This window comes from Hemicordylus capensis, chromosome 1 (genome assembly GCF_027244095.1).
Source record: "Hemicordylus capensis ecotype Gifberg chromosome 1, rHemCap1.1.pri, whole genome shotgun sequence".
Taxonomy (NCBI): Eukaryota; Metazoa; Chordata; class Lepidosauria; order Squamata; family Cordylidae; genus Hemicordylus; species Hemicordylus capensis.
Window position 1 is genome coordinate 108,030,100 of NC_069657.1, and position 24,253 is coordinate 108,054,352.

General features: G+C 44.9%; 2 protein-coding genes across 2 annotated transcripts; one reads left to right on the plus strand and one right to left on the minus strand.

Moving 5' to 3' along the window:
• Positions 1-39: 39 nt before the first annotated feature.
• On the plus strand, positions 40-7,512 carry LOC128322629 (uncharacterized). Its single transcript, XM_053244285.1, has 10 exons — positions 40-363; positions 1,662-1,756; positions 1,866-1,988; positions 2,088-2,120; positions 2,312-2,368; positions 2,475-2,534; positions 2,622-2,729; positions 3,140-5,190; positions 5,488-6,923; positions 7,320-7,512. Exons 2-10 carry the CDS (start codon positions 1,702-1,704, stop codon positions 7,510-7,512), a joined length of 4,116 nt encoding a protein of 1,371 aa, XP_053100260.1. The 5' UTR covers positions 40-363; positions 1,662-1,701.
• On the minus strand, positions 1,013-1,767 carry LOC128341008 (bcl-2-related protein A1-like). The gene is made up of 2 exons (XM_053286986.1): positions 1,212-1,767; positions 1,013-1,134 (listed from the first exon to the last, which is right to left on the minus strand). The coding sequence occupies exons 1-2, from the start codon at positions 1,578-1,580 to the stop codon at positions 1,033-1,035; spliced, it is 471 nt and encodes a 156-aa protein (XP_053142961.1). The 5' UTR covers positions 1,581-1,767; the 3' UTR covers positions 1,013-1,032.
• Positions 7,513-24,253: the final 16,741 nt, after the last annotated feature.

A 24,253-nucleotide genomic window follows, 5' to 3' on the forward strand; every position in this document is an offset into this window, starting at 1 on the left:
AAATAAAATAACCCTGGCTCTAAACAAATGACTGCTTTATTTTTGCTGGGGATACCCTATTACAGATATATTTACAAGGAACTTCACCAGCCCTGAGGGTTCTGTAGTAGGTTGGGGTCCAACAAGAGGATGCGTTCATCAGACAATGGGTCCTTTAGCAGTGGGGAGATAATCCCATCAGCCATCATGAATCTTTTACCACTCCCCTAACCAGCATGCTGGTGGACATCCAATCAGAAAGGTCTTGCAAGACCATGTGGGCATAGAACTCACGTTGATAAAACTAGTTTGAAGCAGGAAGTCTTTCTCTTTCGCCCAGAAGCACTCCCCAGAAGCAGGACCCTGCAGAGAAAGAAGTCTGAGGTATGGCTACCCACCATTTTATAACTTGCTTTTTCTAAAATATGCTACTGGGCCTGGTTTTGAATCTGTTTGATATCTTTGGAATCTTTTGATATTTTAGTATGCTATTATTTTATATATGGAGAGCCTGTTTTCAGGGCCTTGTATGGTTTAAAAGTGCATGTAACTTTAGTAATTTACCCCCTTTTCTCTCATTTTTTCTCTAAGCCATGCGGCCTGATTTTGAATCTGCCTGAATCCTTAGCAAATGCTTATTTTATATATGGAGAGCCTGTTTTAGGGGCCAGGATTGGTTTAAAAGTGCATGTAACTTTAGTAATTTACCCCCTTTTCTCTCATTTTTTCCTCTTACGCCATGCGGCCTGATTTTGAATCTGCCTGAATCCTTAGTAAATGCTTATTTTATATATGGAGAGCCTGTTTTCAGGGCCTTGTATGGTTTAAAAGTGCATGTAACTTTAGTAATTTACCCCCTTTTCTCTCATTTTTTCTCTAAGCCATGCGGCCTGATTTTGAATCTGCCTGAATCCTTAGTAAATGCTTATTTTATATACGGAGAGTCTGTTTTAGGGGCCAGGATTGGTTTGAATGTTACCCACAGGGTCTTTTTTAAAAAAATGAGAACCCTGACCCTTGTTATTTTTAAATTTTTATTCTTAAAACCTATATTTACACAGGCAGTATTATATACAGCATTTTTGATGTACGCCTCAACATCTGTAGAAATCTAGTATTCCAAGGGCAGTTTCTGTTCTCTGCAAAACAGCTCTCCTGCAACAAACAAATAAAACAGGGTCATGCATGCACAACTCACAATCCTGTAAATGGTTTAAATTAAATAAACTCACCCAGCACACGTGTTCATGCCAGCCACTCCTCACAATGTAATCTGTAATAAAAAGGGCCATCTTGTCCATGATTTGCTGGCTCACCGCAGGACATAGACGTTTTGTGAGACTTTTTGTAAGCAAACCACCGAACAGAAAAATAGTTAAAAATCTGCCCTTATTGATTTTCCCATCTGCAAATTCTGCAGCCATCACGGATGTGAAATAGTTCTCAATATCTAGCAAGCTGTTAGGGTGAAGAGAGTCCATGTGGGGTCTTAGTTCGGCCTCCATTTTAAGCAGCAAGGGGCCTATCCCCACCGCTTCTGGTTTTCCACAGGCCTGCCGGATACAGCCCACAGCAAGAGAGTAAACATGCCGATATTCCATCTTGTTGCCCGTTTAGGTTCTGTTTGGGGAGGATATGTCTGAGCATGTCCCTGGTTGGGTATTTTTGTATATATTCAACAGCACTCACCAAAACAAAGAAAGAAAAACACCACCAAAGAAGATGAGCATAAGGGATGATGAAATGAGCAATCTTCTCGATATCCCTCAAGATATGGGTATGGCTATATTCTACTCTCCCCACCCCCACCCCCACCCCCTTTTTTAGATTGTTTTAAAATGTTATGAAGATATATACATGACTGATTTATATTTGATGTTCTACAGAAAATGTTGTTCAAGCCCCTCGGTCTGGGAGAGCCACTTTTTCGCTCTCAAAGGGTTCGGACCCATATCTCATCCCAAAGGATGAGGTTCTCACATCACAGGCTGTTAGAAACACAGTATCTGGTAAATTACATTTTAAAAATTTAAAATAAATTCTAGATGAGTACTGTTTTGAAGGGTTTTCTGAGTAAGACCAACTCTCTCTCTCTCTCTTTATTGTAGATGGCATAGGGCAGAGAAGTGATGATAACATAGGTAAGAACAGCCCCCTCCCCCAAATCTCTCTGTAATATCTCATTCTAAAATTCAACAAATTGTATTATTTCTCTGTGTAAACAGCCCTGAGCCATTTTTATTATTTATTTATTTTGGAAGGCCGGGGGGTGGGGGGGATACAAATAGAATTATTAATAATTATGGTTAACACATGCCTATGTTGTTCACAGTGGACCTGACAAATACCCAGGACGGGTTGCGGAATCTGACTGAGAGTGCTCTAGAGGGTAAAATAGCTTTATTTTAAAAGCATCCCTGCAAACGTATACGCCGTGTGGAAACCTCAGACTAATTCTATCTAACATGCCCCCCCCCCCCTTTTTCTCCCTACAGAAGAACCTGAACCAGCCCCCGCACGTCTAAGCAGATTGAAGAGAAAAGCAAAGAGTAAGGGTAGGAGAAAGAAAGAATGAAATGTTTTAACTATTTTATTTATGTATAGCTTTTATTGATAAAACCGTATGATTCCCTTATCTGCAGATGTAGTATCCCATGAACAGCATCAACCCGGACACATGGCGCCCAGGGACTCCGACGTGGAGGTGCAGCCAGCCTACAAAAAACCCAGAAAGGCTATCCTGGAACCTGGTAAGACATTTCCACACTGCATGACACAAACAGCTACATACTTCAGTAACACACATGTTTGTACCATGCGGGTAAGACATTTCTGCACCGCATGACACAAACACGCTCACACATCATGCACACACCTATGTGTCATGTTGGGGAGGACCCCCCCCCCTTGTCTGCGTGGATTCCTGAAGACGTTCCCTCTACTACCTGACGATAGCTGACCCGGAAACCCTAGGAGCGGGCAAAACCACAAGACACCCAGAGACCCTTTCAGAAGCATGGTAAGTCTACCCCCCCCCCCCCCCCATGGCACAACACACACAAACACACACACACACACACGTTCAAACCTACTAGCTGTGGGTGATTTACTCCAGACATACATGGTGACCCCCTGCCCCCCTCTGATCTATCTGTTTCAGAACATGAACCGGGGGTCCGTGATGTCCAAGAGTTGAACGCCCAAGATAACGAGTTCTTGGCCAGCATGGCACGTGTTACAGAACACATAGAGACATTGATAAGGACTAGGGCTGTGGCTTTTGAACGCAAGGCCGAAGCTGAGCAACACCTTGAACAAGCAAAACGCATTATACGTAAACAAATGGCGGTGATTAGTGATACTTCACAACAGCTAGAATGTCTAAAGACACGTGCAAACCCTGTGTGTGATTTCGTAGACAGAAATAAAAAAGATCAACCATACCCTGTCTGCATACAGGTGGGGGGAGGGGCCACATCTAACCACCAGCCAGGAGGGTATAGGAATGCTTCTGATTCTTCAGACGAATTTGAACCATCCGAGGAGTCACCTAGTGGCCCCGGTCCTCAGAATGCTTTTACTGAACAGTGTGAAACCCAGAATGGGTCCTCTCTAGGTGAGGCTTCTGATGTTGGCCCGAATGCCACCCCCAAAGAGCGGGCTACCCACAGCGGAGCTTCTCGAGGAGGCTTGGCGTTCGATGTTGGACCTGCAGCGGGTTCCCAACAGTTCTCTTCTGAAGAAGCAGCAGGCATTTCTGAAGAAACCCCACCTGTGGATCTTCAGTTTATACAGCGTTATAATAGGAGCTATGCACGCTTTAATGGAACTGAAATGTATTACGAATTCAAGTTTGTGAATTTGGACAGAGTACACTCCTTTTGTGATGCGCTATCTGGGATGCATTCTGCTATTCAAAGGGTTTTGGATAATATAAACAACCATATAGAACCAGGGGACTTTGTACAGCTCAGATTGCGAGCGCCAGGGATTTCAAACCCCCTTTACTCAGCAAGGAGACAGGCAGGCCATCTGAACGCTGAGGCATTCCTAAGCGCTATATCTAATCTGCTTCAAAGTTATGCACAAATTTTAGCTGATGGTGTATTAACACTGGCTGTGATTGTCATCACACCCCCACGAGGAGCCGGTCGCAGGCATATAAAATCAATACCCTATAGCAGCATTATACAGAAAAAGAGGCTGCATCTGATAGATGTCCCCATGCCTAACACAGCCCTCTGTTTTGCAGCGAGTCTCATGGCTGTTCTAGATTTGAGAGCCACCGCTACACAGATAAAAAAGGGAGCAAAAAAGTTGTACCAGGATCTTGGGTGGAGTGAGCAAAAACAAGTGTCTTATGCAGACGTGGAAACCGTAGAGACACACATGAAGGTCAATATTGTTGTTGTGCAATGGGGAACTTCTGGATGGAGTATTTTAAAAACTCCTGAACAGAAGTACCTCAAAACCTGTTTTCTGTTACTTCATAAGGATCATTATTATGGGGTTAAGAACATCAAGGGGTTTTTTGGGACCAGAAATTTTTGTTATGTCTGCTACACGCCCTACAGACACACACACGACTGTTTGATGAGGTGCCACCGCTGTTTAGAGGCTGGATGTGTAAAACACGTGGGGCGTGTAATCAGATGCCCCAAATGCAAGATGCAGTGTAGATCACATGAGTGTCTAGGAAAGCATATGAAGCTCGCCGCCGTGGGGCGGGTAGAATGCATCCCGCGTGATCTATGTGAAAAGTGCTTCCGCTATGTCGAGCTGGGTCATGAAACTGAACGCATCTGTAGGGGAAAGCAGTGCTGTGTCTGTTATGAGTACCTTTCCCCCGGGGTAGAACACGCGTGTTACATTCCACGTCTACAGTACCCCGAGATATCAGTAAAATATGTGTTTTATGACTGCGAATGCAGGCAGGAGGATGGGGTCCACGTCCCAAACTATATTTATGCCAAGGCCTTTGAAGGGGAGACTGTGGAACCTGTTAAAGCATATCAAGAGAAACAGAAAGATTGGGAGAAGTGGGGGCCCCAAGGGGATTATTGGGAATTTAAGGGAGATAAATGTCTGAATGAGTTTGTATTACGTTTTACATCAGATAATAAGTTTATGGGGTGCACTTTTCTGGCTCACAACTCGCGGAGCTACGATGGCATTTTGATACTGAGAGAGCTAATCAATGAAGGCCTCGATGTAGAGCTGCTCACACAGGGGGGAAAACTGCTGTGTATAACAGTTACAAAAAATGACATAAAATTTATAGATTCCCTATGCCACCTACCCATGGCTCTAGCAAAACTCCCCAAAGCTATGGGTTTTCAGGGCTGCAAGGGCTATTTCCCACATTTCTTTAATAAAAAAGAAAATGAGAGTTATGTTGGAAATATGCCAGACCCCCAGGACTACGGTGTGGATGCTATGAAGCCTGCAGATAGGGAAGAATTCATGAAGTGGTATGAGAAAAACAAATCAAAAACGTTTGATATGCAGAAGGAATTGGCCTATTACTGTCAGAAAGATGTAGACATCCTGATGCAGGCCTGTACAAAATATAGACATGAATTGGTTGAGATGACATGGGATGTCGTTGATAAACCTATGGGGAGGAAAAATGCCAGGGTGCTGGTGGGTATTGACCCCTTCCAATACCCTACGCTTGCTAGTGTGTGCTTAAGAATGTACCGCTACAAGTATCTGAAAGATGAAGAGATCGCCATACCGGCCCCAGATAACTACCATCATCAGTGCAAAAGATTCTCAACTATGTCCATTCAATGGTTGGAATACATAGCCCACAGGGAAAACATACATATTCAACACGCTTTGAAAGGGGGTGAGTTTAAGGTTGATATTCCTCAGGAGCTTCAGGAGGCGTCGGGGGGTGTTAAGGCATATTATTTAGATGGTTATTCTGTGAATGGGGGAAAGAAATGTGCTTTTGAATTTAATGGCTGCTTTTATCACGGGTGTGTAACCTGTTATTCAGCACACAAACAGCACCCCATGTTGTCGGAAACCTATGGTTTTCTCTACAATGCTAGTGAGAGGAAAGCAGATGTCTTAAAACGCATGGGGTTTGAAGTCCGTTGTATATGGGAGCATGAGTGGCGTGACATGGTCAAGGGGGATCAGAAGGTGGTAGATTTTCTGAAGCAGCAGGGATTTCCAGAACCTCTGGAACCTAGAGATGCGTTGTTTGGGGGCAGGACAGGATGTGTGAGTCTGTATTATGAGGCGAAGGAGGGAGAACAGATTCACTACTCAGATTTTACCTCTCTCTATCCATTTATCATGCGAAATCGCCAGTTTCCCATAGGACACCCTAAAGTAATTTATGACGATTTTAGACCACTCTCTGAATATTTTGGAATTGCCAAGGTGAAGGTATACCCACCACGCCGTCTCTTTTTCCCTGTCCTCCCTGTCAAAGTGAACGGGAAGCTCATGTTTCCGCTGTGCAGTCTCTGTGCAGACTCACAGCAGCTGGAGCAATGCAGGCACAATGATGAGGAAAGGGCTTTAGTGGGTACATGGTGCACTGTAGAATTGAATGTTGCTGTGGCTAAAGGTTACAGGGTGGCACAGATCTATGAGGTTTGGCATTTTGAAAGGAGTTCTGGCAGCCTCTTTTCAGAGTACGTCAAAACATTTCTCAGACAGAAGCAAGAGGCATCGGGCTACCCAGCAGAGTATGTCAGCAGGGAGGATAGGGAGAAATACATTGCTGAGTATTATAAGAAAGAAGGTCTGTGTTTACGCCCCGAGATGATTGAATCAAATCCTGCTAAACGCCAGATAGCCAAGCTTTTCTTAAATTCCTTGTGGGGGAAATTTGCTCAGAGGTCAAACCTTCCTAGGACATCCATAGTAAAAAGCCCTAATGAGCTTTTCCAATACCTCTTTTCAGATAGCTATGAGGTCTCTATGTGTGAATTCCTTGATGATGATACATGTTGTGTGTCTTGGAAAGATGCAAAAGAACGTATAGTTCCACCAGGTCACACAAATGTTTTTCTGGCGTGCTTTACAACCGCCTATGCACGCCTGCATTTGTACTCTATCATGGAGAAGCTGGGGGAACGGTGCCTGTACCATGACACAGATTCTGTGATCTATGTGTCTCGTGAGGGGGAGTACAACCCACCCCTTGGAAACTTTTTAGGGGAGCTGACAAACGAACTACCGGCAGACCAGTACATAACAGAGTTTGTGAGCACAGGTCCTAAATCTTACGGCTACAAGCTGTCAGGGGGGGAATCGTGTATTAAGGTCAAGGGAATTACTCTGAACTTTTCTAATTGTCAAAAAATTAATTTTGACAGTCTGAAAAATCTGGTTTTTGCCTACGTTTCGGACCGGAACCCGCCACGTGAGATTGTGGTAGAGCAGAATGGCATCATTAGAAATAAGAGGAGATGGGAGATAGAAACACGTCTTTTGAGGAAGACGCAGAGAGTGGTGTTTGATAAGCGCGTCATCGTTGAGGGTTTTAAGACTATCCCCTACGGGTATTAAAATGGATGTTCGATGGCAACACCCCTTCTCCGCTATCCTTGCGGGACCAAGCAATAGCGGAAAAACATTTTTCCTTAAAAAAATGCTGGACAATGCACACAGTGTGCTATCTGTGATGCCTGAAAAAATCGTATGGTGTTACTCTTGTTGGCAACCTTTGTACAAACAAATGCTCTGTAAATACCCTATGATAAAATTTGTAGAAGGTATGCCTGAGAAAATTGATGATGATGGCTTGTTACCCCCAAATAAAATCTGTTTTCTTGTTCTGGATGACCTGATGAGTGCTTCATCTGACAGCCACCAAATTGAACGCGCGTTCACTGAGTTTGTTCACCACAGGAATCTGAGCGTTTTTCTCATCACACAGAATGTTTTCTACAAAGGGAAAGCGGCCCGCACCATAAGCCTTAATGCCAAGTATATGGTGCTCTTTAAAAACCCAAGGGATAAATTACAGATCATTAATTTGGCGCGTCAGATTTTCCCCGGGGATGTCAAGTATTTCACTGAGGCCTACCACGATGCCACACGGGAGCCTTATGGTTATCTAGTTGTGGATTTAAACCCTAGAACTCCTGAGGATTATAGGGTCAGAACGGGTCTTTTCCCTCCCGAATGGCCTGTCGTATACATCAAGAAAAAATCAAAGGGGGGATACAAAAGGGGGTCACACTGACGCTTTCACAGGTATTCCTGTTACCCCACTGCTCTGAGAGCCATGTCTACCCGTGTGAAGAGAAACCTAGCCCTCTTAAAACTCCTTATTCGTGCCTCAGCACGGCAGAGGAAAGCCATACTATGTGCAGCTTCTGATGATTTAATATCAGCCATATCCGAGATTGCCCTAAACACCTTAAAAGGAAATATTCCATTGTCTCCGCACCAGTTGCGTGTGCTAAGAAAAAAGCGTGGATTAATTAAAAAACTGAGTAACAAGCGTGTATCTCTGAGAAAGAAGAAGCTTTTGCTCAAGCAGTCTGGAGGGTTTCTAGCGCCGCTGTTAGGTATTGCAATTCCTCTGATAACAAGCCTTTTAACCAAACAATAATGGAGTATGCGGAAAAGATGTACATGGTCCCCAAACATCAGTTAGATCTGCTAAAAGGGAACCCTCCTAAGGAGGAAAACATCAGAGCTGCTACAATCTACGCTTTAGACACTGAAATGCAAGGTGTTCTTCAGAGGTCTGACTTAACAGAATATGAAAAGGCTAAACTTTACGAGGGCCTACTTCAAAAATATTTAACACATGTGAGAATGGGTGATACCGAAAAGGGAAGACTAAACCTGTTTCTACCACAGCCTGAGATGCCAGCTGTTGAAGCTACACACAGCTCTGATCCCTCCTTTCAGGAAATCTTGGACACTCTCCCTGTGCGTTCTAGGAACTCGGCAAAGATTTTGTTAAACAAGCTGAGGCAGAATGCTGCAGTTACAGCGTGGGATGAGCGGGGGCGTTTTGTCTATAAGGGGACGGCTGTTGACGGTTCCAACATGGTGGATCTGATCAAAGCATTCACTCAAGTTCATACCCTGCGTTCCAAACGCTTCCCTAAAGGCTGGGATCTGTTCATGAACGGTTTGGCAGAGTTAAATGTGCCTACCTCTGTGGCAGGAAACCAGACCAGTAGGGAGTTTTTGGAGCATATGAAGAATCCTACCCCTGCAGCTAGCCCTCTAACCTTAACACCTACACCCAGGACTTCTAAAATACCCGTGAGAACTCACTGGCTCCAATTGTAACCTGCTACATATATATTAAAACATGTAAAAGTGTCAAATAAATTTTTTCTCTGAAATATATTTTACAGGGTGGTAGTTGCTGCTTTGCGGGTAAGAATGATACAAGCACACACATGTATACTTTTTAAAGACTCAAGGCTTACTTTATTGTTCTGTGAAAATCAGTACAAGATCCACAACCTTGCGTGCTTTGAAAACAATTTGCGACATGCCTAGGCATGCATTTCTTTTTCTTAACATACAGTTCGACCATCTGGTCATTTCTTTCTAAATCCCCAGAATACAATTCTTGAATCTGCTTAAATGTTAATCCCCTACCCCTCTGCAGTAGAAAGAACAAACAGTGGTAGCCACAGGTCACAGAGTCGTGAGCTTGGAGCTGTCGGGGTTGAAAGACTGTCTTAGAGGCATTTTTTCTTAAAAAATTCATTATCGCTTTGGGAAAACGTGGGTGATTTGGGGGGTGTCCATAAGAATCAAAAAACTCTGCCTGGTTGTCCTCTGGCAGGTAGATGGCTAACCAATGTTCACCCGGTAGGGTATGGTCGTGTGTGTTCACTACTAATCCCACAGGTCTTTGTAGCAGTCTCTTTCTAGGCAACCAGTCACTAGGGAAAACTCCAAAGAACGTCTTTCGGGTGCAGGGGCTGGCAGACAGTACGCGTGTTAATTGTATGCTATCCATATTACATATAGTCGAACAGTACATCCCGTCTGTGGTTTATCTCGATGAGATTGTCAAATACCGCATACACAATCATGTTAATGGTCAGTTGAAGCGGTCTGGCAAAACGTATCTCGGCCCTCAGATTCCCTGTCTTAATCAGGGAATAGTGGCTCCCGCATTCTTGGTCAGGCGTTAGATCAAAAGCAAACAGTGTGTAGCCTTTCCCATATTCTTCCCTATTAATGAGCAGGGGTCTGTCTTCTAGATGCTTGCCTGTGGCCTGTAGCAACCCCACATACTCACGGATATAGTTACGCGCTGCAAAATCTGGCTGGTAAGGCTTCATAGGGACGGGAGTACTATCCATATAGAGGCAGGCAAAGTTAATGTCATAATGCTTGAAATTAAAGGGATTTTTGGTATATGATCCACTAAATGCATCGTTATCCACAAAACCAATGATGACAGTTTTTGGCAACTGCCCTAAATACAAATTTTCCTGATTGCAGACACGGCTTCCAGCGGGGATACTGAACACTTTCATACTCACACGGTCCACAGGGTATTTTGCATTGGCTGTGAGCAACGCCTCCGCATGTGCTAACCGCACAGAAGGGTTCAGGGAACATTTCTTGATAAAGAGGGATGCCGATAGTATTTGCAGCTTGTAGCGGGGGTTAGCTCCACCTGCCATCAGACAGAACGTGTCCTTGTTGCGCGTTAGTTTAATTTTCACATCTACACCATTTAAAAGCAGTTTTTCTTGAAACATAATATCTGTGTGTAGATGCCCCATTAGGTCCACCTTCCGACTTTCAGATGTGAACGCTGCTCTGTCTAAAAATCCTAAATTCTGCCCATCTAAAGCTGTTATCTCGTGAAAGCCCGGGGCATCCTTATAAAATAACCCTGCTGAAAACTGTGTAGATAGAGTGGCCTCACTGTAATTCATCATCGCTTCAATGAAAGCCCTGTAGGGGTAGGTGCTACTGCTCTGACTGACAAGACGGTCTCCCAGGGTCACATCCACCTGGCTAAACATGGCTGCTAGCGGGTAGTTCACAAACCCCACAGCAGAGTCCTGTGCCAAGTTGGTCCCATCCTCCTTGACAATTTTACAACACACATATAAAAGCGTGTTATTCAAATCCAGGTAAAAATCTCCAGACCCCGCAATGAAAAAGTCCAGAGGGGCTGTGTCTGTCAGGGCTGTAAGCGGTGGAACCTCGACATATACGCTTCTCTCGATACTTGTTTGTGTTGGTGCGATTTGGAAAAGGTCCAGTTCCGATTTCATGCATTCTTCGGAGCTGCAATGTATAAAAGCCATTATGACTTAAAAGATGTCACCGGGAGCACGTTTCCTCTTCCCCTTGGGATGCCTTCGATGCTTCTGAGGCTTTTTCAGGTTCACCCCTTTTCTTTTAAGAGGTTGGGGAGGTCCTAATAGCTGCACACGTGCTGCTTTTCGTTTTCTTTTGATATACATCAGCCCTGACCCCCCTTGTGAGGAAGAAGCTTGATCCATCCTGTTCAGAACTGCTTGGGAGGCATGGCCCACTACATCTTTGGCAATACCTCGCGCTGCTGTTTTGATGTGTGGCCTAATGATTTCCAGCCCCCGCCTCAAAAGAGGTACAGCTTTCCTGAAAAGGATCCTAAATATACCCCCAATTCCAGCCCCATACATGACAGGCACCCCCATGAAGCCAGGAAGAGCGCTTCCGGCTTGGGCCCTGTAATAGTTCTTGTAAAGGGTGGGGTCGCCATAGGTTTTCAGAATCGGCATTTTTATTTCCCCTTAAAGTTGTAGGCCTCTTCTGGGGCGAAAGTGTAGCTTCACAATAACCTTGCCAAAACGGAATGGCACACATTTGTCCTGATCCGTCTTTATCTGGACCGTGATCGTATCAATATGGTGCTTGCTGACAGAGATGTAGTGTGGCTTATCATAAACAATGTTAACACATTCACCGTTCAGGCCCTTCACGGGGATACTTCGCAAAAGGGGTACATGGTGGTCTCCCACGATCTGATACTCTACAATGTCTGTATAAACAAACAGAGTGTTGAACCCCCCTGTTATATCTGCAGGAAAAGGGAAACCTTTGCCTGCTGTATCATGAACAAACAGAGTTTTGACCCCACTGGCTATGCTTGATGGGTAAGACAGCTCTTTTGGGTGTTTGTCAGGGAGGAGTCCTAATATGTGTGCTAATTCTGCCCCGGCAGAAAAGGTGTATGCGTTGTTAGGACTCATAATCTGTATATATCTAGTAACAGAATCATAAAGCAGGGTAGTCCCCTCTAGAGCCTTCTGGGTGCTGGTGATTTCATTCATATCGTGCAGCAAATCGTTTATGGTGGAGTAATATCCCTTTCGTAAGTAGAAGGTCCATTTCTTTAACCCCTTGCTATATTGAAAGGGGGTGTCTGTCGTGATGGTGTCCCATGTGCACGGGTACTGTATCTCTGAGAGCCCCACCTCCCACTCCCCGGGAAGATCCAGTGGCCTGGCTAGTTGGATGGTGAAATCTGAGCTAGCGTTCTGTGGAAAGGCCTTCTTGCTGGCGTTACTAGGGAGTGTGATGTAAAAACCCCTATCACCCATTGCAGAGGTCTGAAGCAGGTACCCAGCTATTGAACTTGTCAGGCCACCCCACCCACTTCACTAAATGGCGTTTTACTTTGCCATGACCTTTTGTAGCTAGAATTTTTTCAATCCTGTACAATTTGCCCTCTCCTGCTTTAACTTTCTGTAATTCTTCACGATAGAAGCTCCCAATAACTGGCTCATCCATGTAGTCTTTTACCAGATAGACCGGGCGTTCAGCTTTTCTGATGACTCGGTCCACTATAAACAATTCTGTGGTGTAGTTCTGTTCATAACCTTTCTCAAAAACCCCTTTAATTTTTGAAATCCTGACGTGATCTCCTTTTCTTAACACTGGAGACTTTGCTTTTTTATGGCTACAGCTTCCATAGACTCTTCTCCAAACAGACAGGTCGTTGCTGGTTGTGACATCTACAGGCCTGCATTGTATGGTTCTGTGAAAGCTGTGGTTATAGCTCTTTAGGAGTTGAGGCAGGACATCAATATACCTGAATGTGTTATGAGCAGTAAAATACCTCCACATACGTGTTTTCAAGGTTCGGTTCAGTCTCTCCACAAGAGCAGCTTTGACATCGTTGTTGGTGACAAAGTGGTGAATACCTTGCTCCTTTAACAGGGTCCCTACAGGTTTATTTAAAAATTCCCTCCCTCTATCTGTCTGGAGCTTGCCAGGCTCTCGGCCTTCTTTGAAAATAGCTTTAAAAGCACCGGCCACTTCCCTCCCTGTTTTATCTTTTAGAGGTACAGCCCAAGCATATCTAGATAGAATGTCCACAACCGTCAAAATGTACTTGTACCCATTGTTGTATTTACAATATTGCTGCATGTCCACTAAATCGGCCTGCCATTGTGCATCCACCCCTGAAACAACAGTCTTGTTTCTTTTAAAATGAATCCTTGCAGGCCTGTGCAGAGTGTAAGCATCCTGCTCTGAAAGCCATGCCTCAACATGTCTTTTACGCAGATCTCTACTCTGCTGTCTGGCCTCTTGAAATAGTGGGTTTACACCTCCAAAACTCCCCACTCTCCCAGGGTTGTAATATATTTTCTTTAAAACTTCTTCGGCCCCTGCCATGGTTCTGTTTAACACAAGTATGGACACACATATTTAAAACAAATTTCTTTTATTGGTCCCCATCAGTACACGCACAGGAAATGCAGGACACATTGACATCCCTGAGTTGCATGTTCTCAACACCCCGTACCTGCACAAAAGAGGGAAATATTTTGTTGGAAATTCTCTGTGGTGAGAGAATCCCTTTTTCAATATAGCAGAGTGCACAGAGGCACAAACACAGCGGATTTAGTTATGCATGCATGTGTGCTAAGAGTAAAGTAACTTGGAGCCAATTGCTAGTTTCAAATCAATATAAAAGGTATTTATTAAGGAACTCCATTCTAGATAGGAAAGTGAGGATTTAGGATCTCTAATCTATCTATCTAAATGGATGCAGATGGATTCACCATCTTCTCTGCACATATGGTGCAGGGCAAGAGACTTGCCATGTTGCAAGGTCAACAGCCAGGTAGGAAGAGAGAGAAGGAGGAAGGAAGTTGAATCCCCTAAGATTAGCAATCTACATTTCAAAGGGATAGCATCAGAGCAGCAGGAAGTGATGACCAAATGTCTTTGACCTTCTAGCCCTCTGACTTACTAGTCTGTCCTCCACTGTCTGAGGCAAAGAGACAGCGCAAAGTCCTTTCCTTCCAACACCCCCTCTCGTTGTCTCGTGACTCAGTTCACAATATTCATTTTCTCTCTCAGCTTTTCAAAGCAGGGTCTTGGTAGTGGCTTAGTGAGTAAGTCTGCGAGCATTTCATTTGTCGGGCAGTAGAGCAACTTGATTAGTCCATCTTTCTGCAGACTTCTCACTACATGGTACTTCACATCAATATGTCTGGTACTCCTCTTTACATCTTCTTGTTTGGAGAGTTGAATGCAGCTTTGGTTGTCTTCATACACTGGTATGGGCTGTGGTACATCTGTACCTAGGTCCTTCAGTAGTTGACACAGCCATTGTATCTCGTGACAGCCCTGTGCAGCTGATACATATTCCGCTTCAGTGGTTGATGATGCTACTATGTCTTGTTTTCTGCTTGACCAGCTTATCGCTCCATCTCCATAGAAAATTATGTGACCACTGGTGGATTTCCTGTCTGTTATATCTCCACCCCAGTCTGCATCTACGTATGCTTCTAGTTTTGGTTCACTATTAGCTGGCAGCTTGAGCTTAAAGTGTGCAGTACCCTTTAGGTACCTAACAAGTCTTTTCATTGCATTCCAGTCCTTGACTGTTGGTGATGCAGTTTTTCTACAAAGTAAACCAACTGCTGTACTAATATCTGGCCTAGTGAGTGTACTAATGTATAAAAGCTTACCCAATGCTTCACGATATCTATGGTTGTCAGATAGTGGCTCAGTTTGATCTTCTTGCTTTATGTAGTTCACTTCCATTGGAGTTGGTGTAGGATTTGCATTTTCCAGTCTGAGCAAGTTTATCAAGTCTTTAATTTTCTGTTCTTGGTTGATCAGGAAACTTCCATCTTTCTCTCTTTGTACTTGAATGCCCAAGTAGTGTGCAATGTTGCCAAGTTGCTTGACTTCCACTTCTTTGTTCAGATGATCCATTATTTCCTTGCTGTCATCTGGATTTTCATAGGCAAAAATCAAATCATCAACATACGCCAAAATGTAAGTCCATTTCCCATCTCTGCATCTCGTGTACAGGCAGGGATCAGCTTCACTTCTTTTGAAGTTTGCTTGAAGCAGCATATCATTCAGCTTTATATTCCATGCTCTGGCAGCTTGTTTTAAACCATAAATGCTCTTTTGCAGTTTGCATACATAGTCCTCTTTGCCTTCCTGTAAGAAACCTGGTGGTTGTTGCATGTAAATGTCCTCTTCTAGTTCACCATGCAAGAATGCAGTTTTCACGTCTAGGTGCTCAACATGCATTCCTTTGCTAGCAGCAATACTTAACAGAGTCCTTACTGTGGTATGTTTAACCACTGGTGCAAAGGTTTCATCATAATCTTCTCCATATTTTTGTGAATATCCTTTTGCTACTAATCTGGCTTTGTAGCGCTGAATCTCACCATCAGCATCATGTTTGAGTTTGAAAACCCATTTGCAGCCAATAACTTTTCTTCCTTGTGGTAACTTAGTAAGAGTCCAGGTTTTGTTTTTCTGTAGAGCCTCAAGCTCTTCAATTGCAGCCTGTTTCCACTTCTGGGCTTCTGGTTGTGGTAGCTGGGATATTTCCTCCCATGATGAAGGTTCTGGTTGTTCCGCTGTTCTTGCGAGGTAGGACAGCCTCGGAGCTGGAACACCTCTGTTTGAGCGCGTTGATCGCCTCACCTCACCCTCTGTGGTCTCTTCTATCACCTCAGGTGCGTCTGGTGGATCGCTGGGGGTCTCTGTGTCAAGTGTGGTTGGATCTGGATCTGCTGTCTCCTCCTCCTCCTCAGTTCCTCTGAGATCAGGAAGCATAATCCAGTCATCAGGGTGCTTGGTCTGGTTGCTTGCTTCAGTGTAGGCCCCCTCTGAAGGTGTAGCTCTTTCATCCTCTTCAAAACACACTGCTCTGCTTATGGTTATCCTGTTGGTGTCAGGATCCAGAATTCTGTAGGCTTTGGATTGTGCTGCGTAGCCTACAAAAATCCCTTTTGTGGCCCTAGGCCCTAACTTAGTCCTTTTTTCCTTTGGGATGTATGAGTAAGCCGTGCTTCCAAAGACACGCAGGTGCGTCAGGGATGGCTTATGACCATGCCAAAGTTCATAAGGTGTTGTTTCAATAGGTTTTGTGTTCATTCTGTTGTGTATGTATGTAGCAGTCATGATGCCTTCTCCCCAGAATTTCTGTGGGAGGTGTGCGTCAGCAAGCATGCATCTTACCATGTCCAGTAGAGTTCTGTTCATTCTTTCTGCGATTCCATTTTGGGGCGGGCAGTAAGGCACCGTAGTTTGATGCACAATTCCATGTTCTCTTAAGAACTGCTGTGTAGCATTGGACATGTATTCTCCTCCATTGTCTGTGCGCAGGATCTTTGGCTTCGAGCCAAATTTGTTGCTTGCCATCGCCACATATTGTTTTAATTTCTCCAGCATCTCTGATTTTTCCTTCAGTAAATAAACACACGTGTATCGTGAGAAATCATCTGTTATAGTTAGAAAATATTTATGATTACCTATGGTTGCTGGTAGTGGTCCAGATATGTCACTGTGGATCAGATCCAAGGGTCCTTTCGTCTTCCTTTCACTCTGCTTTGGGAATGGCTTGTTTACTGCTTTGAACTCGAGACAAGAAACACAGTTAGTTACAGTGTCACATGGTACAAAATCAATGCCATTAGCTAATCCCTGTTCCTTCATGTTTTGAATTGATTCAAAACTTCTGTGTCCTAGTCTTCTGTGCCATAATTGTAAGCAGTTTCCATGCTGACACAACTTGGCTAGGTTCATTACATTAGGCTGGTATGCCTCAGGTCTGGACTGGGCTGGTCTTTCTCTGTCTGTAAATTGCTCTTCCACATGATAAAGACCTTGAAATTCCGAGCCCACAAGGCAAACTTTTCCATTCTGGGTAACAACACATTGTCCATTTTTAATATACAATTCACAGCCTTGTTGCTCTAGCTTGGATATTGAAATCAAGGAGCTTGAGAATTCAGGGATATACAAAACATCTCTCAGAAAAAATGGTTTAACAGATCCATCCAGCAATTTGCAATATAAAATTCCTTCGCCCTTTTTCTTTGCTTTAATTGTAGTATTATTGCCCAAATAAACGGTCTCTTCAGGAATATCAAACAGTTCAGTATAGAAACTTAGATTTTTAGAAATATGGACAGATGACCCAGAATCTAAAATCAGCTTTTCATTATTTTTCATTAAATTAACACTATAGTTCTTGTTGAAATGTCTGTCTGTATACTTGGAATCTCTATTTTCATTCTCCTTTGTTTGACTGATATTCCCAGACCTCCTGGTCTGATTCTTGGGACAATGCGCCACCCGGTGGCCAAATTCGTTACATAGGAAACACCTGAAGGCTTTGTTTCCAGCTGACCTCATTTCAGCACTGGCGGTCATGTGACCTCTCTCTCTGGGCTGAGTTTCTCTGGTGTAATCGGCTCTCTTTGTATGCAAATGTGAGGTGCCCATGCGGTTCCCTCTTGCAGCATTTCCTCCAGCATTCCCTCCCCATCTCGGGTTACGTCTGGAATGATCAATTGTTGCTTTAAGAGCAAAGTTGCTAGCCAGTTCACTTTCATAGCGTGAGTTTAAAAGGTTTCTTCGGTTAGCCTCCGAAGACAATGTTTCTACAGCCTTTTCAAAGTTTAGATTGGTGTGGGTTTCCAATTGCCCAATTATAGTGCTATAGGAAGCAGGCAAGCTCAAGAACAGAGTCTCCAGCTTTTGACTCTCTGTAAATTCCTCTCCTGCTTGTCTAAATTGAAAAAAGAAATCTTCCAAAGTCCCAATAAAAGTAGAGAAACAGTCCCCATCTTTATATTGGAGATCTTGCAATTTTCGGCGTAAATTAAACGTGTATGCCCATCCTTTCCTCATATGCATAGAATCTAGCTTGTTTAGCATCTCCTTTGAGGTTCCAAGATCACAAATAGCATAAAGGAAAGTTTTACTCACGGAAGCTGCAATCATCGCTTGTGATTTTCGGTCCTTAATTAGCCAGAGTTCCTTCTCCTTTTTCTCAGCATCCGAGGTTCCATCTGGCGGCGGGTCTTCCTCAGTAACTTGGTGGAGTCCCTCTGCTTTCAGTGCAATCTTCAGTCGAGTCTTCCATTCCAAGTAATTATCCGCTTCCAGGATGGTAAGCCTGAGTTTTCCCTCCAGGTATGCAGCCATGCTCACCGGCTCCAAAAGGCAGTTGCTGTAGATTAGCAATTCAAAGTGTCCACGCTAGATCTCAATGGATCTCCTGGAACAAACCTAACTATCTAGTTGCAGCACACGCAGCTCAAAATACTGCTCCCATAACTGGCTGGAGCCCATAACCTGTTGGAAATTCTCTGTGGTGAGAGAATACCTTTTTCAATATAGCAGAGTGCACAGAGGCACAAACACAGCGGATTTAGTTATGCATGCATGTGTGCTAAGAGTAAAGTAACTTGGAGCCAATTGCTAGTTTCAAATCAATATAAAAGGTATTTATTAAGGAACTCCATTCTAGATAGGAAAGTGAGGATTTAGGATCTCTAATCTATCTATCTAAATGGATGCAGATGGATTCACCATCTTCTCTGCACATATGGTGCAGGGCAAGAGACTTGCCATGTTGCAAGGTCAACAGCCAGGTAGGAAGAGAGAGAAGGAGGAAGGAAGTTGAATCCCCTAAGATTAGCAATCTACATTTCAAAGGGATAGCATCAGAGCAGCAGGAAGTGATGACCAAATGTCTTTGACCTTCTAGCCCTCTGACTTACTAGTCTGTCCTCCACTGTCTGAGGCAAAGAGACAGCGCAAAGTCCTTTCCTTCCAACATATTTTAATACTAACAGGTTAAAAAAAACACATGTAAACAAAACAAGACTGCTTAAATCGCCTCCAACTCACCAGCTTGCCAGTTTCCGCACTGGGGTCTGGTTCTTCAGGCTTTGTAACCACAAGGCCATCCAAGGTTTCCTCCTCCTCACCGCTTTCAGATGATGAAGTAAAGCACACAGCCCTACAGTAATCGGCCCATGGGTCGGTGGGGTCTGGGGTCAGGCAGTCACAAGATGATCAGTCTTCGCTCGATCTGCAGCACTTACGCTCGCAATAGACAACCCTTGACCGGGATGACAAGTAAGATTCGCACCCGCACTCATCTGAATAAGTATACTCTCCACATGAGCTATCACAACACCTCTCGTCGCACCAATCAAATTGGGGTCTGCTCTTCACCCATTTTCTCTTCTTCCTAAGCCGCTTTTGTTTCACAGGCTCTTCTGTTTCAGAATCTGAGGAACACACGTTTCCCACTTTGGAGATGGTAGTTGGAGGCTCTTCATCTTCAGTTTCCATGGTGGTTAGAAGGCTGGTGTCACAGCGCCCGCAATCACATTCTAGTCTACCACCCTCATCCGAGGGCCCTGCTGCAAAGTTAGTCTCTGGAACCTCCCCAGCAATAAGATCAGCCCTCTGAGGGGTTTTCATACCCATAGGAGGGAAGGACAGACTCCGCACTTGCATAGGCTTAATCTTTGTGGGTGCCTGTGGCGATGATAGGTCTGTGGCACGCGGTGGAGTCCTAGCGTCAGCCATCGTCTCTGTACAGCTGTAAAATGGCTTCCCTCTAAACGCACCACCCCTAACCCTGTTCGTAGAGGGGTCACTTGACCCGGTTTCACCCAATAAAGTTACACAAAATGGCCGTCCAACCATTATCACGCCTGCGCACTCGGTCCTTTCCGGAGCCTGAAACCTGTTCCTATTGGTCCAGGCTGACTAGGCGTGTTCGTAGAGGGGTCACATGCCCACCTTCAGACATGTCTGGACATATTCTGGGGTAGGGGTGGTAGGGTAGGTGCCAGACTTCCGGGGGTAAGGGCGTCCCCCACTTCTGACCCTTTCCGGTCATGTGGGGGTCTCCTCAGCCCCTTCCGATGACGTATTTCCGGTGACGTAAGCACATTTTGACAGCTGCAAGCCCCCGCCCCCCGTGACGTCACTGTGACGTCATCCTCCAGCCACGTGCTTTTGTTTGTAAACAAAAGCACATGGTTTTTGACAGCAGGTATGCCCCTATACTACTAACATCTACTTCCCATTCAGTGCTGCCCATGGTGAGAGCATGTGGGTGTGTTCTGTTTGCTCCTGCTGCTATGTGCCTGCTCTAGGAGTGTGCGTTGCGTTTCGGATACAAAACGTTTTGTGCCCAAAACAGGCCATTTCGGCTGTTTTGTAGCAGAAACAAAACACCCAATGCTCAAAACAGAAAATTTTGTAGCCAAAACAAAACGTCCCTGTTTCAGATACAAAATGTTTTATTGTTTCGGCTGTTTTGGAACTCCATTTTGAAATCGCGAAAAGGCTTTCTCCTTCAGTCTCCATTTTGAGTTTTGACATCTGTTTGAATTTCCGGCCCTTTCAGCCTGCAGATTGGCCAGCGAAAGCATGGGCTGATCTGCTGGCAATTGCCTCCTTATTCCTTTTAAGGAAAGTTAAGGATAGAATTTACCCTCATTAGCCAGTAGGGCAGTGTGCATTTCATAGTTTCACACTGTTGTGTGTCGATCAATTGGATTTCTGGGGGTGGGGGATGTGGATGTGCATGACCTTTGGAAATCTGCCTGGTTCTTTGCAAAGCTCTGCTGTTGTTTTTGATGTTATTTGATGTGGATTTGGGGCAGAAAGGTGGCTTTGGGGGCAGAAGAGTGGGTCAGGTGGTAGTGCCCCAATGGGTGCCTCCTGCCACCCAGATTCCAAAGGAATTGGGAAAAGGGCTGATTTTTAAAGAATTTCTGAAGTTTACATGTCTTTGGGGCAGATTTGGGGCAGAAAGGGGGTCTGAGGGGCAAAACAGTGCATTGGGTGGCATTGCACCAAGGCGTGCCTGCCACAACCCAGATTCCAAAGGAATAGAGCAAAGGGCTGATTTCTTAAGAATTGTGGAAGTTTACACGTCTTTAAGGGCCCCCCTCCGGGAATAATGGAAGTTTCAGCATACCCATAACTCCACCTGTGGGGCACTGGGATGGCTGGGAGCGAGTGGTGATGTAGTGCACATAGGGTGCCAACCACCCCCATGGGTTGCTAGGTTATGTTGTTTCTGAGATGTTTTGAGTGTAGATTCTCTGGTAGCATATGAAATTTTCAACGACAAACCATGAATCCACTCTCATATGCTACCAAAGAGTCTACACTCAAAACATCTCAGAAACAACAGAACCCAGTTCCCCATGGGTTAGCAAACCATGGGAGTGGTTGGCACCCTATGTGCTCTACACCACCGCTCGCTCTGGGCCACTCCAGTGCCCCCCAAGTGCAGTTATGGGGCTGCTGAAACCTCCATCATTCCCTGTGGGGAAGAACTTTAAAGACGTGTAAACTCCATTAAATCTTTAAAAATCAGCCCTTTGCCCAATTCCTGTGAAGTAATTCTGGCAGCTTCCTTGCCGCCACTAGGCACTACCACCCACCCTACTCTGCTCTGGGCCACCCCTTTCCCCCCAATGTGAAGCTATACTTTTGCTGAAACCTCCATTATTCTCTATGGGAAAAATCTTAAACTTCAAAAATTCACCAAAAACCAGCCCTTTGCCTAATCCCTCTGAAATTGGGGTGGTAGCTTCCACCCATTGGGCACTACCACCCCACCCACTAGTTTTGCCCTAGGGCCATTTTTTAAAATCTAAAACATTTCGGATTTGAATTTTGCAATTTTGAAAATTAGGGTGTTTCGGATTGGCTTATTTTGAACAAAGAACAAAATGAGGGTGTTTCGGATTCGGGCCAAAAACAAAACAGAAAAAAACAAAATGCACAACCCTAGCCTACTCCTTGCTTCCCCTGTGGGAACGCACCCTAGGGATGTGCACAGAACCGGCGGGGGCTGGCTTGAGTGTGGAGTGGGGATACCTTTAAGGGTGGGGGAGGGTGCTCTTATTCCATTCATGCATTCATTCTACAGTGAGGGAAATAAGTATTTGATCCCCTGCTGATTTTGTCCGTTTGCCCTATGACACAGAAATGACCAGGCTATAATTGGAACGGTAGGTTTATTGTAGCTGTGAGAGACAGAACAACAACAAACAAACCCTCAAAAGCCCAGTGCCCCAAAGTCAGCGATGGATTTGCATTGTAGTGAGGGAAATAAGTATTCGATCCCCTATCAACCAGCAAGATTTCCAGCTCCCAGGTGTCTTTTCACTATATGCAGGTAATGAGCTGAGATGTGGAACACCCTCTTTAAGGGAGTGCTCCTAATCCCAGCTTGTTACAGTACCTGTATAAAAGACACCTGTCCATAGAAGCAAGCAATCACTCAGCTTCCAAACTCACCACCATGCACAAGACCAAAGAGCTGTCGAAGGATGTCAGGGACAAGGTTGTAGACCTGCACAAGGCTGGACTGGGCTACAAGACTATCGCCAAGCAGCTTGGTGAGAAAGTGACTACAATTGGCACGATAACTCGCAAATGGAAGAAACACAAAATAACTGTCAATCTCCCTCGGTCTGGGGCTCCATCCAAGATCTCACCTCGTGGAGTTGCAATGATCATGAGAACGGTGACAAAGTAGCCCAGAACTACACGGGGGAAACTTGTCAATGATCTCAGGGCAGCTGGAACCATAGTCACCAAGAAAACAATTAGTAACACACTACGCCGTGAAGGACTGAAATCTTGCAGTGCCCGCAAGGTCCCCCTGCTCAAGGCAGCACATGTACAGGCCCGTCTGCAGTTTGCCAATGCACATCTGAATGATCCAGAGGAGAACTGGGCGAAAGTGTTGTGGTCAGATGAGACCAAAATCGAGCTCTTTGGCATCAACTCAACTCACCGTGTGTGGAAGAGGAGGAATGCTGCCTATGAGCCCAAGAACACCATCCCCACCGTCAAACATGGAGGTGGACACATTATGCTTTGGGGGTCTTTTTCTGCTAAGGGGACAGGACACCTTCACCGCATCGAAGGGACGATGGACGGGACCATGTACCGTCAGATCTTGGGTGAGCACCTCCTTCCCTCAGCCAGGGCATTGAGAATGGGTCGTGGATGGGTATTCCAGCATGACAATGACCCAAAACACACAGCCAAGGCAACAAAGGAGTGTCTCAAGAAGAAGCACATGAAGGTCCTGGAGTGGCCCAGCCAGTCTCCAGACCTTAATCCCATAGAAAATCTGTGGAGGGAGCTGAAGGTTCGGGTTGCCAAACATCAGCCTCGAAACCTTTCTGACTTGGAGAGGATCTGCAAAGAGGAGTGGGACAACATCCCTCCTGGGTTGTGTGCAAACCTGGTGGCCAACTACAAGAAACGTCTGACCTCTGTGATTGCCAACAAGGGTTTTGCCACCAAGTACTAAGACATCTTTTGTGAAGGGATCGAATACTTATTTCCCTCACTACAATGCAAATCCATCACTGACTTTTGGGCACTGGGCTTTTGAGGGTTTGTTTGTTGTTGTTCTGTTTCTCACAGCTACAATAAACCTACCATTCCAATTATAGCCTGGTCATTTCTGTGTCAGAGGGCAAACGGACAAAATCAGCAGGGGATCAAATACTTATTTCCCTCACTGTATTTCTATACTGCCCTTACAAAAATGGCTCATGGCGGTTTACACAGAGAAATAACAAATAAATAAGATGGATCCCTGTCCCCAAAGGGCTCACAATCTAAAAAGAAACATAAGACAGACACCAGAAACAGTCACTGGAAGTACTGTGCTGTGGGTGGATAGGGCCAGTTACTCTCCCCCTGCTAAATAAAGAGAATCACCATGTTAAAAGGTGCCTCTTTAGCAGGGATTGCTAACTGCACTTAGCAGGGATGTGTACCCCTCCCATCACACACCCCACCGTGGGGCTGCAGTTTAAAAGGGTCCAGCAGGGCAGAAGCATACCTCCATGCTGCCCTGTTGCCTCATCAGACCAGAAATGACCAAAAGTTCTGGGTGCACATGTGTGTGCCTGACGTGTGCGTGAGCGTGAGCGTAATGTGAGCACGTGCACCCAGCACTTCTGCTCACTTCCAGTCCAACAAG

Bases quoted from the DNA above. Each gene is read 5' to 3' on its own strand.
- LOC128341008 (XM_053286986.1), bottom strand. From the start codon at position 1,580: ATGGAATATCGGCATGTTTACTCTCTTGCTGTGGGCTGTATCCGGCAG. The intron at 1,135-1,211 runs GTGAGTTTATTT...TGTTTGTTGCAG, and splicing joins GGCATGAACACGTGTGCTGG to GAGAGCTGTTTTGCAGAGAA.
- LOC128322629 (XM_053244285.1), top strand. From the start codon at position 1,702: ATGAGCATAAGGGATGATGAAATGAGCAATCTTCTCGATATCCCTCAA. The intron at 1,989-2,087 runs GTAAATTACATT...TCTTTATTGTAG, and splicing joins TGTTAGAAACACAGTATCTG to ATGGCATAGGGCAGAGAAGT. The intron at 2,730-3,139 runs GTAAGACATTTC...TATCTGTTTCAG, and splicing joins AAAGGCTATCCTGGAACCTG to AACATGAACCGGGGGTCCGT.